Source organism: Arachis ipaensis, chromosome B1 (genome assembly GCF_059453495.1).
Source record: "Arachis ipaensis isolate K30076 ecotype BB chromosome B1, ASM5945349v1, whole genome shotgun sequence".
Lineage (NCBI taxonomy): Eukaryota > Viridiplantae > Streptophyta > Magnoliopsida > Fabales > Fabaceae > Arachis > Arachis ipaensis.
Genome location: NC_142436.1, coordinates 13,334,476 through 13,350,415, shown reverse-complemented (window position 1 = coordinate 13,350,415; position 15,940 = coordinate 13,334,476). Strand labels below are relative to the sequence as shown.

Below are 15,940 nucleotides of genomic sequence, written 5' to 3'. Positions count from 1 at the left end.
AGCGCAATGCTCAGGAAAATAGAATTACTTACGTGCTAAGAAACCTAAAAGTTATGGATAGGAATAAGTGAAAGAGTCACAAGAGTGCCAATAATACAGTGAAACTAGCTCCTGACTCAGCCTGCGACGCCAAGGCTGGCCGAAGAATATTTACATACCTATATATACAAAATAAGACCCTAGCTCTCCCTCAGCCTCTATGAGGAACAAAATACACAAGTTTCTTGGAGAACAAGCTAAGTACATAGGTACATATATATACAAACAGTAAACCTAAAATAATCCAGTGACTACTCCACTGCAAAGATCCAGACGCCTAGCGAGGAGCCTCTCGACCTGCATCTGAAAATAACAACACAGTATGGGATGAGAACCGGAGGTTCTCAACATGGTAAAGGTGTCACGCGTATAATAAATAAGGTCCTAGGAATGCCAGAGGCAATCCTAGAACTCCGTCATACAATTGTAAAACTTAATTTTCTAAGCAAAAGCCATAAATAGGGGTAAGTAATCTAGACATTCCTAAACTTACTCAATTTTAAACCTAACATAAACACCAAACTATTTCACCCTTCCTCCGACCATAATTAAGCAGAGACAAGCAACCAAACAAGTTCACGCATAAGTAAGAAGCAGATAGTGTAAGTAGCAAGTATAACAGGTAGTAGGATGTATATATTCAGTTAAGCAATCCCAGGTATAGAAATCAAAACAAACAAATGCACATGATGTATGCCTGTCCTATGGCTGATGAAGCTCATCTGTCGGTTATTCATCCAACCCGACAAGTCCGAAAACCTTAGACTGTCCCCCGTCGCGCATCCCCATGAGTCTATGCATAGATTTCACATTCATTCATCATTCAAATCACTCACTGGGAGCTATCCATACTCGAAAATTTATACGTGCCCGATCACCCTTACGACGTAGGGTCAACATCCTTTAAGAACCTAGTCACTCATCTAAGTTAGCTAAGCATTGTTCCATCTTAACAACTAATAGTCTTCGACTAATCATCGGCTCGGACTCCACGATCATTAAAACTTGTCATGCTTCGCAAATGGATATTACACATTAATGATATGCAAGGTAGCTAAAAATTTAACTGCTAGTTCATGGTTACCTCGGGTCTGAGAATCAGATTCGGCTGCATCCTGACATTTCTTGTGTGGACAGTCTCCAACTGTATGCCCCGACTTCCCGCACTTGTAGCATACACCTAGCCCGGCTCTATGCGGCTCATCTGGAGTAGTCTCTCCATAGCCTTCCTGTAACATCGCCCACTTCATGGAGTAACTTTCTGCGAATTGACTTTTCTTAACCAATTCAGTGAAATTCGTTAACCTTTGCAGATACACGTAGTTGAAGATGTCTCTCCTAAGTCCTTTCTCATACTGAGCACACTTCCACGCCTCATAGTCGGCTGGATTTTCTTGACAAACTTTTGAGAGACGACACAGGTTGTCGAATTCATGGGTATAGTCAGCAACAGACATATTCTTTTGCTTCAGCTGCATTAGCTCCAACTCCTTTGCAATGCGAAGTGCATGTGAGAAATATTTTCCGTAAAATTCTGTCTTGAATCTACTCCAAGGGACATCTGTTAGCTCCACCTGCAAGGTATGACATAACTCTTGCCACCACTTCTGAGCATCTCCCGACAACATGTAGGTCACTATTTCCATGGACTGTACTTCCGGAACATGTTGAGTGTATAAATATCTCTCCACATCTAAAAACCACTGATTAGCCTCTAACGCATTGCCATTTCCATTAAACTGAGGTGGACCACACTTGAGAAACTCAGTAAGGGTCATAGACCTATAGTATTGACCTATGTTGCTTGTACCAGCACCCAAGCTTCTATCTCGAGGTTCTTACATCGGTTCGGTCCTAAGATTTTCCCTCTGAATACCTCGCTCAGATTTGCGAGACAACATTTGGTCCCTGTTCACACCAAATAATTGATATTAAGGTGATCAGTCTCAATATCTCAAGTTTAGTGCTTAAGAGTCCCAAATGCATGCTCACAAACATATATGCTACTTATATCAGTTAGATATCCTAATAGCACATAGACACATACACAGAAAATGCACAAAAGCATAATCAGTCCGTCCTCTGGCTCTATAGGAACGAACTGCTATGATACCATAATGTAACACCTACTACACAGAGTTTTACGCTTAAGTCGTAGAACAGAGGTAGTGTGGTGTTACAGACCTCTAATCAGAAAATATTTACATATAATAGTGGAAAGAGATAATATACTAGGAGCCTTGAAAAATGGGTAAAACAATTTCGCAAAACAAAAGCGCAATACTTGCTTGCTAAGAAACCTAAAAGTTATGGATAGGAATAAGTGAAAGACTCACAAAAGTGCCAATAATACAGTGAAACTAGCTCCTGACTCAGCCTGCGAAGCCAAGGCTGACCGGAGAATATTTACATATATATAGGTATCCCAAATGGCCATAATACAAAATAAGACCCTAGCTCTCCCTCAGCCTCTATGAGGAACAAAATACACAAGTTTTTTGGAGAGCAAGCTAAGTACATAGGTACATATATATACAAACAGAAAACCCAAAATAACCCAGGGACTACTCCGCTACAAAGATTCAGACGCCTAGCGAGGAGCCTCTCGACCTGCATATGAAAACAACAACACAGTATGGGATGAGAACCGGAGATTCTCAGCATGGTAAAGGTGCCACGCGTATAATAAATAAGGTCTTGGGAATGCCAGAAGCAATCCTAGAACTCCGTCATATAATTGCAAAATTTAATTTTCTAAGAAAAAGCCATAAATAGGGGTAAGTAATCTAGACATTCCTAAACTTACTCAATTTTAAACCTAACATAAACATCAAACCATTTCACCCTTCCTCCGTCCCTCCGTCATCCATAATTCAGTAGAAACAAGCAACCAAACAAGTTCACGCACAAGTAACAAGCAGATAGTACAAGTAGCAAGTATAATAGGTAGCATGATGTATATATTCAGTTAGGTAATCCCAGGTAATGCATAGTAATCAAAACAAACAAATGCACATGATGTATGCCTATCATATGGCTGATGAGGCTCATCTATTGGTTATCCAACCAACTCAACAAGTCTGAAAACCTTAGACTGTCTCCGATCGCGCATCCCATGAGTCTATGCATAGATTTCACATTCACTCATCATTCAAATCACTCACTGGGGGCTATCCATACCTGGAAATTTATACGTGCCCGGTCACCCTTACGACGTAGGGTCAACAGAGTATCACTTTTACCCATTTCTGCTGTATTTTTAACTACGAGTAACTAATCACAGTTAACTTTAGATAAACACATCATTATGACGCTGATTATTCTCTCTCAAACTCACGCTCCTTCTCTCTCAATCTCAGCCCCTTTTCTTCTTATTTTTCTTCAGCCTTTTACCATCTTAAATTCAGTAAGACTCTAAATTTTTATTTAAAGGTACATTGGTCACAAATTTTAGACACACTTATGTATTTTTATCACCCTTTTTGACCGAACTCTTGAGAGAGAGAGAGAGAGAGAGAGAGAGAGAGAGAGAGAGAGGAAAATGATGTACATTTTCTCTGCATTTTAGCCTTATTTTTAGTAGTTTTTCTATTGGTGTTCATGTGTTCTTCAAAAGTCTAAGCCATACAAATGCAATTTCTTGCCCGTTTCACTAATTCTCGCGTTTTACCAAAAATTCAGCAAGATGAGCTCTTGTTCCTTCTCTATTCTTTTCTATTTTTTCAGCTGTGATCATGATGAACTTTTGATCTCTTATGTATCTAGAAAACCCATCTTGAAGCCCATATAGAGCACGCCTAAGGAGCTACACAAATTCAAGCTCAAAGTGGTCAAATTTCAACACTCTTTGTGATACTTTCAGCCAAGAAAAAAATTGCACCATATTCAAATGTACTCCAGCATTTGTTAGATTATTTTTTGGTGTTTGGAGGTCTAGTGACTAAATTAAATGAGAGGTAAAGGTTAGGAATAGTTAGAATATGTTTGTGCTTGATTTGGTGTTCATATAAGTCACTTTGTGGTGATTTTATGCTTAATTTTATAATATGAAAATTCGGTGGTACTTCTCTATTTTTGACTTATTATTTGAGTATTATATGAAACTTATTTGTCTCCAGAAATTGTATGAAAATACTGAAATTATTTGGAATACTTGGGGTTTAAGTTTCAAGCCTTAGATGTCATTAAAAATAGGTAAAAATGAAAAAAACTGCACTCCTAAAAATTTAGTCCCTAAAAGACCTGGAAAGTGACGTGTTATAGGGTTAGAAAGAAGATAGAAAACTGATTTTAATCCTATGAAACAAGTATGTAAAAATAAAAAGGGTGTTATGGTCATTTTCGGGTAAAAAAAGGGGTTAAACATAGAATTTAAAAAAAAAAGTAAAATTCTGAACATAGTGTCATTAAAGGTAAATTAGTAATTATGTAAATTAGTTGGATCAAAATTGTAATTAAAATAAATTTTTGGGCCTAAATAAAAGATATAGTAAAAGTTAAAAGTAAAACGGTAACTAAAACAAGTAAATAAATTAAAAAAAAAGGTGAAATGGTCTTTTAGGTCACTAGGGGTAAATTTGATATTCATAAAATATTAGGAATAATTTGGTTATAGAAAAATATTAGTATCAATTCGGTAAAATTTTGATGCTAAATAAGGTTAAACAGTAAAATTAGAGTAATTAGGGGCAAATCGGTGCTTTTAGGCATAAAATGAATAATTAAAAATAATTAATTAACTTAATGAAAGATAATAATGTCTTTTAGTAAAAATATGAGGGTAGAATGATAAAGTAATAACATTAATGGTAAAAGCGTCACTAAAAGTTTAAAGAAAACTAGAAAAACAATGTCAGTTAACAAAGGACAAAATTGAAAATATATAAAAATACCAAGGACAAAATGGTAAAATATGACAATGATGAGACAGTTTACGAAAAGAAACCAGGTACAAATTTTTATAAAAAAAGGGTAGAAAGGTCCCTTAGAGATAAAATTTTATTGGGAAGTGCTGCAGAAAAGGAAACTATAGATCGTAAGGTGCTAGAGATACTTGGTAGAGCGGACTTCCATCCTGCCTGGACAGAAACTATATGAACGTGGGGACGCCTACCATATGGAGTGTTAATCGCTGGGAGCACCTTGTATTTTGTGCTATTCTTTTATTAGCGCCACGATTGTATTTCTAACACCGTGCACGACCGACCCAGTGAAGTTGCCATAGCCGGACTTGGCCCAGGTAACGTCGGATTGCGGGTAGCCAACCAACACATGAGCTAATGATCTCCATAGGATCAAACATGCATCATACTTGATTGTTGCATTTTCTCTGTTTGTGAATGCTTACTTGTTATGTAATTGCTACTCTATTATATACTTGTACTTGTGCTTGTTTGCGTATGAACTACTGTTTAAGCTTTGTAATGATTAGGCTTAGGCTGTGGACCCCTTAGATTTTCCGTATAGTACCCTGTTGAGAATTGTTCATACCCTGGGTCGAGCTGTCCAACTCGGGATGTTTAACGACAAGTTGACCGACCTCTTCAGGTCAGGACCATCCGATCTCTTCTCAAAGAGCTCAGCCAAATTACCAAGAAAAGCCCAAACAGGGCCCAAACAGAGGAACACGACCCAAATCCAAAGGCAGTCCAAGCCTACAAAGATAAGGGCGGTTTCCTTGAAGATAAGATGACCTCACTCAAAGATAAGATAAGATAAGATAAGATAAGATAACTATCTTATCTCCAAGAAGGTCACTCCTCACCATTATAAATACACTGGAGCACCCAGGTATAACTCATACTCTGATTCTACTAAAAACCTGCTTAATACCCTTGCTAACTTAAGTATCGAAGTCTCTTGTAGGTACCCCCCATCCTCTGGTGACAAAGGATCAGCATCATCAACAAGTCCAACAAGTTGGATACGGCGGCTCCAACCACCGTCCACAAATCGGACGCCTCATCGCCGACCAGTACAGAAGATCTCGTCTGAGATCGACCTACAGTTTCAGGTAGCCCTCGGAACATTGGCACCGTTGCCAGGGAACTTAGAAGTCATCCCATCGTTATGGTGGACAATCTTGACAACGACCTTAATTCCGATTTGGAGAACAGAACACCACATAAGAATGCAGAGGTTACAATAGACGACACTTCTCAACCTAACAAAGACAAGAATTTACAAACACGGGAGCCATAGAGGCACTTCAGGATCGCCTAAAACAACTCGAGAAAGAGGTCGAGTATCAACGGGAAGTCGAAAGAGACCTACGAAGGGAAGCTAGGAGACGCCGCGAGTTAGAGGACGAGCTCCTAAAACTCGAAGCAGATCTCAAGGCCAAAACTACTCGATCCGGCCACGAAGGTAGCTCTCGCAAGGATCAAGATCTGTTCACCAAAGAGATAATGAAAGCCAAAATCCTGAAAGATTTCAAACCTCCCAACATGACTCTATACGATGGCATGTCAGATCCTAGCCATCACCTCAGTAATTTCAGAAGTAGAATGTACCTCACTGACGCCTCAGATGCAGTTCGCTGCAAAGCCTTCTCGACTACCTTAACAAAAATAGCAATTAAATGGTTCGACAATCTGCCCCCTAGGTCCATCTCAAGCTTTCACGATTTAGCCAAAAAGTTTCTAGCCAGGTTCTCCATCCAGAAAGACAAAAACTAAGCATGCCCCAAGTCTATTAGGAATCAAGCAAGGAGATCGAGAAAGTCTCCGCAGCTACATGGAAAGATTCAACAAAGCATGTCTGGACATACAAAGTCTGCCAACTGAAGCCGCCATTATGGGTCTCATCAAATGGCTTACAAGAGGGACCTTTTAGTCACTCAATATCAAAAAAACATCCCACATCCCTGAATGAAGTGCAAGAACGAGCAGAGAAATACATCAACATGGAGGAAAACTCTCGACTAGGAGACCTCAAAATCAGGATTCTCCTATTCTTCCCGGGATAAGGACAAAGAGTCCAAGAAAAAAGAAGATCAGCATGGAGAAAAGATCAAGAAATACTACAATTACACCCCTCTTTGGGTGTCTCTTGTAGATGTCTATCGAGAAGTATGTCATACTGAAAAGATACCCCCAGCTCGCCCACTTAAAAGCAAGAAAGGAGGAGAAAATTGGACTGAATACTGTGAATACCATAGAATTTATGGACATTCTACCAACGAATGCTTCGACTTGAAAAATGTCATAGAAAAACTGGTAAGAGAAGGAAAACTAGATCGGTATTTAGCCAACTGAGCAGACGAACCAAAAAAAAGAAGAAGGGACGAAGATGTCGGACGAGCTGAACGATCATCCCGTACACCAGAGAGACATGTCCACATGATACACGGAGGATTTATGGGAGGAGAAATCTCTAAATCATCTCGCAAAAGACATCTTAAAGAGGTATATCACGTGGAGGGAGGAGAAGAAACACCCGACATCCCCACTATCACTTTCACTAAAGAGGACGCAGCTGGCATCATCTCGGGGCATAACGATCCCATGGTCATCACTATCATATTGGCCAACGCTAGTCTCCACCGCACACTAGTAGATTAGGGAAGCTCGGCTGATATCTTATTCAAAATTGCCTTCGACAGACTCGGCTTGGAAGAAAAAGAACTCAAAGCATATCCGAACAGCCTATTCGGGCTAGGAGACACTCCAATCCAACCACTTGGATACATCTCACTACACACAACCTTTGGAAAAGAAAACCGGTCAAGGACACTCAACATAGATTACATCGTGGTCGACGTGAGTTCAGCCTACAATGCCCTAATAGGTCGGACAACATTAAATTAGCTCAGCGCAGTAGTCTCGACTCCACATCTGTGCATGAAGTTTCCAATAGCTGAAGGAATAGCTACGATAAAAGCAGACCAGAAAACGGCGCGCCGCTGTTATAACGAAAGTCTAAACCTTAGAGGAAGAGGAGAAGAATTCCACACCATCGAACTCGGGGGAGTTCGAGGGCGGGAAGAACTTCATCCACAACCTGAAGGCGAAATAGAAAAAGTCCAGATCGGAGATGTTCCAGACAAAACAATAATATCGGCACAATCCTAAAAGGAGACATAAAAGAATCACTCATACAGTTCTTAAGAGACAATGTCAACCTCTTTGCATGGAAGGCCGCAGACATGCCAGGCATAGACCCTAACTTAATGTGCCACAAGTTGGCAGTCTACCCAGGATCTTGGCCAGTACAGCAGAGACGTAGAAATCTCGGACCAGAATGATCCCGAGCTGTGGAAGAGCAGGTACAAGCACTACTGGAGGCAGGATTTATAAGAGAAGTTAAGTACCCACTATGGCTAGCTAATGTCGTCCTGGTGAAAAAATCAAATGGGAAGTGGCGGATGTGCACCGACTACACTGATCTCAACAAAGCTTGCCCAAAAGATCCTTATCCACTCCCAAGTATCGACGCCCTGGTAGATGCCTCCTCCAGATACAAATACCTCTCATTTATGGACGCCTATTCGGGATACAATCAAATCCCGATGTACCCACCTGACCAGGAAAGAAACTCATTTTTAACCCCGAAAGCAAACCACTTGTATTGTACCTCGCGGTGGGAAATCGGACAATAGCCTCAGCACTGGTCCGAGAAGATGACAGTGGACAACAACCTATATACTTCATCAGCAAAGCATTACAAGGGTCCGAATTGAACTATCAAAAGATAGAAAAATTTGCTTATGCTCTCATACTAACATCTCGACGACTTTGCCCATATTTCCAAGCCCATATCATCAAGGTTCAGACCAACCAGCCCATAAAAGGCATTCTGCAGAAAACAGATTTAGCAGGAAGAATTTTGCAATGGGCAGTCGAGTTGTCCGAATTTGACCTTCAATATGAAGCTCGGACAGCCATCAAATCACAGTATTTGGTCGACTTCATTGCAGAGTTCACGGACACCCCAGAAATCCCTACAGAATGGAATCTCTATGTAGACGGTTCCTCAAACAAAACTGGAAGTGGCGCAGGCGTGATAATAGAAAGCGACCAGAGAACCCAAATCAAACTTTCCCTCAAATTCGGGTTCCCTGCCTCAAACAACCAAGTGAGTATGAGGCACTACTAGCTGGTTTGAAGCTGGCTAAAGAAGTTGGAGCTCAAAAGCTTATCATCTTCAGTGACTCACAAGTAGTCACCTCACAAATAGCAGGGAGTTACCAAGCTAAGGACCCCACCATGAAAAAGTACTTAGACAAAACCAAGGAACATCTCGGACAACTTGGGGAATATGAGGTCCGCCACATACCCCAAGAACAGAATGCTCGAGCTGATGCACTCTCAAAACTAGCCATCACCAAACCAGGGGGCAACAATAGAAGTCTCATCCAAGAGATGCTGCAAAACCCGTCAATCTCAGAAGAAGAAAAAATCCTAGCCATAACAGGTCTGGATCAAGGATGGATGACTCCCATAATTAATTACCTCAAAACAGAAACACTCCCTACAGATAAAAAGGAGGCAAAGAGGTTAAAATGGGAAGCACAATACTACACCATCATAAATAATACTCTATACAAGAGAGGGGTTTCAACACCACTGTTAAAATGTGCGCCGACTTCCAATACAAAAGAAGTTTTAGAAGAAGTACACAGTGGCATCTGTGCCAACCATCTTGGAGCACAAGCCCTCACCAAAAAAGTACTCCGGGCCGGATTCTATTGGCCAACTTTGCAAAAAGAGGCAATGGAATTCGTAAAGACATGTTCACCATGTCAGAAGCATGCTAATTTTCATATCGCCCCACCAGAGGAGCTCATCAGTGTAACATCACCCTGGCCATTTGCAAAATGGGGACTCGACCTCCTTGGGCCGTTCCCTCAAGGATCAGGACAGGTCAAGTTCATCATCGTCAGCGTAGATTATTTTACAAAATGGATTGAGGCAGAGCCCCTAGCCAACGCCACTGCTCAAAGAAGTCGAAAATTCCTATATAGAAACATTGTCACAAGGTTTGGGGTCCCATACTCTATCACCACAGATAATGACACTCAATTCACAGACGCAGGCTTCAGAAAATTAGTGGTCGACTTGAAAATAAAGCACCAATTTACATCCGTAGAACATCCCCAGGCTAATGGACAGGCAGAGGCCGCCAATAAAGTCATATTAGCCGAGCTAAAATGGAGATTACAGGATGCAAAAGGAGCTTGGGCTGAAGAGCTCCCACAAGTCCTATGGGCATATCGGACAACTCCACACTCCACCACAAAGGAATCACCTTTCTGATTAGCTTACGGAATGGAGGCAATGATCCCAGTGGAGGTCGAAGAAGGATTACTCAGAGTAATCCACTATAATGAAGAGGCCAATTCCCTACTTCAAAAGGAGGAACTCGACCTACTTCTAGAAATTCGAGAAAGAGCTTGGATTAAGAAAGAGACGTTAAAACGTCGGATGGCCTCAAGATATAACCAAAAAGTAGTACAGGGAGGTTTTTCCGAGAACGATCTCGTCTTAATCCGAAATGATATCGGAACAAGTCGACCCGGAGAAGGAAAGCTGGCAGCAAATTGGAAAGGACCTTACCGAGTCATAGAAATGCTCGGAAAGGGATACTACAAGTTGACCAAACTCGAAGGGCGAGAGCTTCCAAGGTCATGGCACGCCTGCAACTTAAGAAGGTATTACAGAAGGTAACAAAGATCTTAGGATGAGGTGCACTCTTTTTCCTAAAAAGGGTTTTTTAATGAGGCACCAAGCCAAGATCCATGAACTGCCGGACTTATTTTGAATAAAGTTTTTAGATTCTCTACAAATCCTCTTATCAAGACGCATTAATCTGAAACGCAAAAAATTCATTGCCCGATTATAAAGCTACAGATCGGCAGAAAGTGAAAATCAAATTCACTGCTCGATCACGATAAGACCAACGAAGATGAAAACCAAATTCATCAAAGGTTGACCAAACGGGGATCAAACCCAATTTCTACGAAATCGACAAAGATGAAAAGGCGACAAAAACATAATAATGCAAGAAGTTATCGAAAGTGATCCATGGAAAGGACCTGACGAGGTCTTAATAAAAATGGGTTGCTAAAAATAACTTAAAGACAGGCCGACGTAAAGAAGTTGGACCAGTCTACCACAATAACCAAAGTTATAAAAAGTAAATCCCTGGAAAGAGGCCTGGCCAGCGCTAAAAAAGAGGATTACTAAAAATAACTTAGAAGGGACCGATGTGATGAAGTCGGCCCAAACCAAAAAAATTATAAAAAGTAATCCATAAAAGAGACCTAACCAAGGTCCAAGAAAATAGATTACTAAAAATAACTTAGAAGGGACCGACGTGATGAAGTCGGCCCAAACCAAAAAGTTATAAAAAGTAATCCATAAAAGAGACCTGACCAAGGTCCAAGAAAAATGGATTACTAGAAATAACTTATAAGGGACCGACATGATGAAGTCGGCCCAAAACAAAGAAGTTATGAAAAAAGTAATCCATAAAAGAGACCTGACCAAGGTCCAAGAAAAATGGATTACTAGAAATAACTCAGAAGAAACCGACACAACAAAGTCGACTCGGCAAGGCTACCAAAAGTTATGACCCACAGGAAGAGACCTGCCAAGGTCCAAGCAAAAGGGACTACTAGAAATAGCTTCAATACATGACCAAGTTTAAGAAGTCGGACAACAGAAGGCAGGCGCTATAAGGGCCCCAAGTCAGACCCAGAAAGCCATGACCTCAAGAAAATCAAATTACAGGCACCATATCAAGAGAAGGCAAAGAAGACTAGTTGTACGAAGTTAGCCTCAATTAAAATAGAAAATAAAACACAAAAGGAAATCAAAAGAGATTGGACAACAAGGCTCCAATACTCCCAAGATTCCAGAAGGTGTCAGAAAGGTGCAGACAAGCATACCACAAAAAGAAACAAAGTTGTTATAATAACAAGACTCAAGAGGCCACCTAAAGTCGACCCCAAGAGCCTGAGAAACTACCTTTGTTTTTTTTTAAAAAAAGTTGCTAACAGAAAAGCAACCAAAAGTATCCAGAAGTCAAGAGCATAAAACTACAAAATAAAAGAGTTCAAAGCCCACAGGTCGGGCTATACACAAATGCATCTGAAATAATTAGAGAGGATCCAACGACTTCCCAGTAGCTGCATCCCGAGGTGAAAGAGGACGAGTCTGAAGAGGTACCGTGATGCGTGAGCATCTTGTCTATCTTTTCCTAGTGAATTTGCATCTAAATTGTTGAATTTAATTAAGAATTAATTATATTTTAGCCACTATGGATGCTATTTTAAGTTTTGTATAATACTGTTTATTTTAGGTAGCATTTGGCAGAATTTGATGGAGTTTCTGCAGAGAAAGAGAAGAAGCCAAGGAGATGACCAGCGAATACCGACGCGGACGCATGGCTCACGCGACCACGCGGAATGGAGGAAATCGCAATGACGCGATCGCGTGTCTGACGCGATCGCGTGGACTGGAATCTGCACAAATGACGCGAACGCGTGGACGACGCGGACGCGTCACATGCGCCACGTGCAGAAAATGTAGAAAAACGCTGGGGGCGATTTCTGGGCTGTTTTAACTCAATTTTCAGCCCCGAAAATACAGATTAGAAGCTGCAGAATGGACAGAACAAGTGGTCCCCACCCATCAACTGAAGATCTGTTAATTAATTCAAATTTAAATTCAAATCTTAAATTAGGAAAAGATATTATTTTAAGTTTAATTTTAAATATTAGATTTTAAATTTATTAGGATTAGTTATAAAAAGGGATGCCATCAGATGGGAACTCGGTACATCCGAATGGGGATGATGAACAGAGGAGAGTGCTTGGCTCTTATTCTGCCCCTACTGCGGATCTTTATGGAAAAAGTATTGTGGTGCCTCCTATAACTGCAAACAACTTTGAGTTGAAGCCACAATTGGTCACCCTGGTGCAACAAAATTGCCAGTATCATGGTCTTTCTCACGAAGACACAAATCAATTTATCTCTGATTTTCTGCAGATATGTGATACTGTGAAGACAAATGGAGTGAACCCAGAGGTGTACAGACTCATGCTTTTCCCGTTTGCTCTGAGGGATAAAGCAAAGCTATGGCTAGATTCACAACCAAAGGAGAGTCTGAATACTTGGGAAAAGGTTGTTACAGAGTTTCTCACTAAATTTTTCCCACCAAAGAAGCTGACTAAGCTTAGGTTGGAGGTTCAGACCTTCAGACAGAAGGAGGGTGAAACCCTTTATGAAGCCTGGGAGAGATACAAGCTACTAACTAGGCAATGCCCTCCAGACATGTTCTCCAAATGGACCCAACTAGATATCTTCTATGAAGGCTTGGGTGAGATGTCCAAGATGAGCCTAGACACTTCTGCAGGCGGTTCACTACACAAGAAGAAGACACCAGAGGAGACTATTGAGCTGATTGAATTGGTTGCAAGCAACCAATATTTATACTCATATAACAGGAATCCTGTGAATTCTGAGACCCCTCAGAAGAGAGGCGTGTTGGAAGTGGAAGCTGTTAATGCTCTTCTTGCTCAAAACAAGCTTATGTCTCAGCAGATAAATCTACTTACTCAACAGATGGGTGGCATGCAAGTCTCAGCTATCAACACTCAAAATCCACCCCAAGAAATCTCCTATGACATAGCAGGTAATTTTGTTCAAAATGATAATCATGATTATGCTCAACCTTCTTATGAACAGGTCAATTACATGGGGAGTGGCCCTAGGAATCCCAACAATGATCCATATTCTAAGACATACAACCCGGGATGGAGAAATCACCCAAACTTTGGGTGGAGGGACCAACCTCAGAGACCTCAGAACGTCAACAATAGTTCTCAGGGCGGTTTCCAACATAACAATGATTTGGAAGCAATATTGATAGGTTTTAGACAGGAAACCAGAACATCCATCAAGAACCTGGAAATTCAAATGGGTCAATTAGCCACAAAGGTCAATGAAATTGATCAGAGGACCACTAATAGCCTTCCTGGTAACACAATTCCAAATCCAAGAGAGAAATGCAAGGCTATCACCGTAATAAGTGAAGAAGTGGCAAGTGCGGAAGCATAATTTATGCAGGAAACCAAGGCCTCCATTAGAAACTTAGAGGTGCTAGTGGGCCAACTGAGCAAGCAAATACTTGAGAAGTCTGCAAGTACATTTCAAGAGGATACAGTGGTGAACCAAGGAGAAGATTGCAAGGCTATTCAATTGAGAAGTGGTAAAGTAGCTGGCTCTGAGACCAAGGCCAATGAAGAGCTAGTTGAAAAGGAAGCTCCAGTTGAGAAGAAGGAAGAAGTAGAGCACGCCCCTCTAAAGCGTGCAGACAACCCATTCCCAGACTCTCTTGACACTTATCCTACACTGCCAAAGGCTCCTGAGTACAAGCCTAAGATGCCGTATCCTCAGAGACTTCAAAAGGAGACCAAGGACAAGCAGTTTTCAAAGTTCTTGGAAATCTTCAGAAAGTTACAAATCAATATTCCTTTTGCTGAGGTTTTGGAGCAAATGCCTATCTATGTCAAGTTCATGAAGGAGCTGTTGTCAAAGAAAAAGCGTTTAAAGGGAGATGAGACAGTAGTCCTGACTAAGGAATGTAGTGCTGTCATTCAGAATAACTTGCCAAGGAAGATGCCAGATCCAGGGAGCTTTCAAATTCCATGCACCATTGGGAGCACAACCTTTGAGAAAGCCCTATGTGATCTAGGGGCAAGCATAAATCTAATGCCCTTATCTGTGATGAAGAAGCTGCAAATCCAAGAGGCACAACCCACAAAGATAGCATTACAGATGGCAGACAAATCTATGAAGCCTGCATACGGATTAGTGGAAAACATCTTGGTTAAAGTGGGTAAGTTCTTCCTCCCAGCAGACTTTGTAATTCTTGACACAGGGGAGGATGAGAATGCCTCTATAATTCTAGGAAGACCATTTCTAGCCACTGGCAGAGCTCTGATTGATGTAGAAATGGGTGAATTATTGCTTAGAGTGCATAATGAGCAACTGGTCTTTCATGTCTTCAAAGATGTACATTCAACAGGTGAAGAAGAGAGGTGCATGCAGGCTGAGCTTATTGATCCAAACCTTCAAGAACCCCCTGATGATGCACAACAGAATTTGCAACTCAAACCTCCAGTGGTGACAACCGATAAAATTTCGCCTGACATCAAACCTAAGTTTGGTGTTGAAACTGCATCATCCACCAAGGAGGAGGTCCCCAGAAAGAAAAAAATACCCAGAGGATGGAGAAACAAAAAGATTCCCACTGAAGGTTTCTCCCCAGGAATGAAGGTGGTGTTGACCAGCAATCCAGCATGGGTTTATACAATAATCAAAATCCTCTCTCTGGAGCATATTGAGCTACGTTATGGAGACACAGGAAAGAAGTTCAAAGTAAGGGGTGAAGAGCTGAGCCCCTATGATCCTCCTCCTTAGAGGAGCTGACCGTCAAGCTAGTGACGATAAAGAAGCGCTTGTCGAGAGGCAACCCGATAAATTCGTATCCTTAGCTATTTTTCGTAGTAGTAGTTTTCTTAGTTATTTTATTTTATTTTTTTGAGTTCTTACTAATTTTCTGATCATGCAGCTATGTTCTTCCAGGAACCGAACACCTCAAGCTATATTTCAAAAAAAAAAAAATCACCCGACGCGCCAGCGTCGCTGACGTGAACGCGTCATCTAGGGGTGCGAGAAAAAATAAAAATTTACAGAGAGTTGCGCGGGAGTGGCGCCAGAATGGAGCGTTTCGCACAAACGATCCCACGTGTTCGCGTCGTTTGTGATTTTCGTCATTCACGCGGTCGTGTCACCGACGCGATCGCGTGACCTACAAATTCGACGTAAAAGAGCGTTTGGGCAGAGAGTTGTGCCAGCTTGGGGCAAGAAGTGTGCTAAAAGCACAAATTTGG

The 15,940-nt window shown here is 41.2% G+C and overlaps 1 protein-coding gene and 1 non-coding gene across 2 annotated transcripts; both read right to left on the bottom strand.

Moving 5' to 3' along the window:
• Positions 1–1,067: 1,067 nt before the first annotated feature.
• Positions 1,068–1,817, bottom strand: LOC107646583 (uncharacterized). Its single transcript, XM_016350762.1, has one exon. It carries the CDS (start codon positions 1,815–1,817, stop codon positions 1,068–1,070), a length of 750 nt encoding a protein of 249 aa, XP_016206248.1.
• An 11,397-nt stretch (positions 1,818–13,214) lies between these two features.
• On the bottom strand, positions 13,215–13,321 carry LOC148575762 (small nucleolar RNA R71). The gene has a single exon (XR_015904027.1). It is a non-coding gene; the product is annotated as a small nucleolar RNA R71 (small nucleolar RNA).
• Between the last annotated feature and the right edge of the window lie 2,619 nt (positions 13,322–15,940).

Bases quoted from the DNA above. Each gene is read 5' to 3' on its own strand.
- LOC107646583 (XM_016350762.1), bottom strand. From the start codon at position 1,817: ATGACCCTTACTGAGTTTCTCAAGTGTGGTCCACCTCAGTTTAATGGA.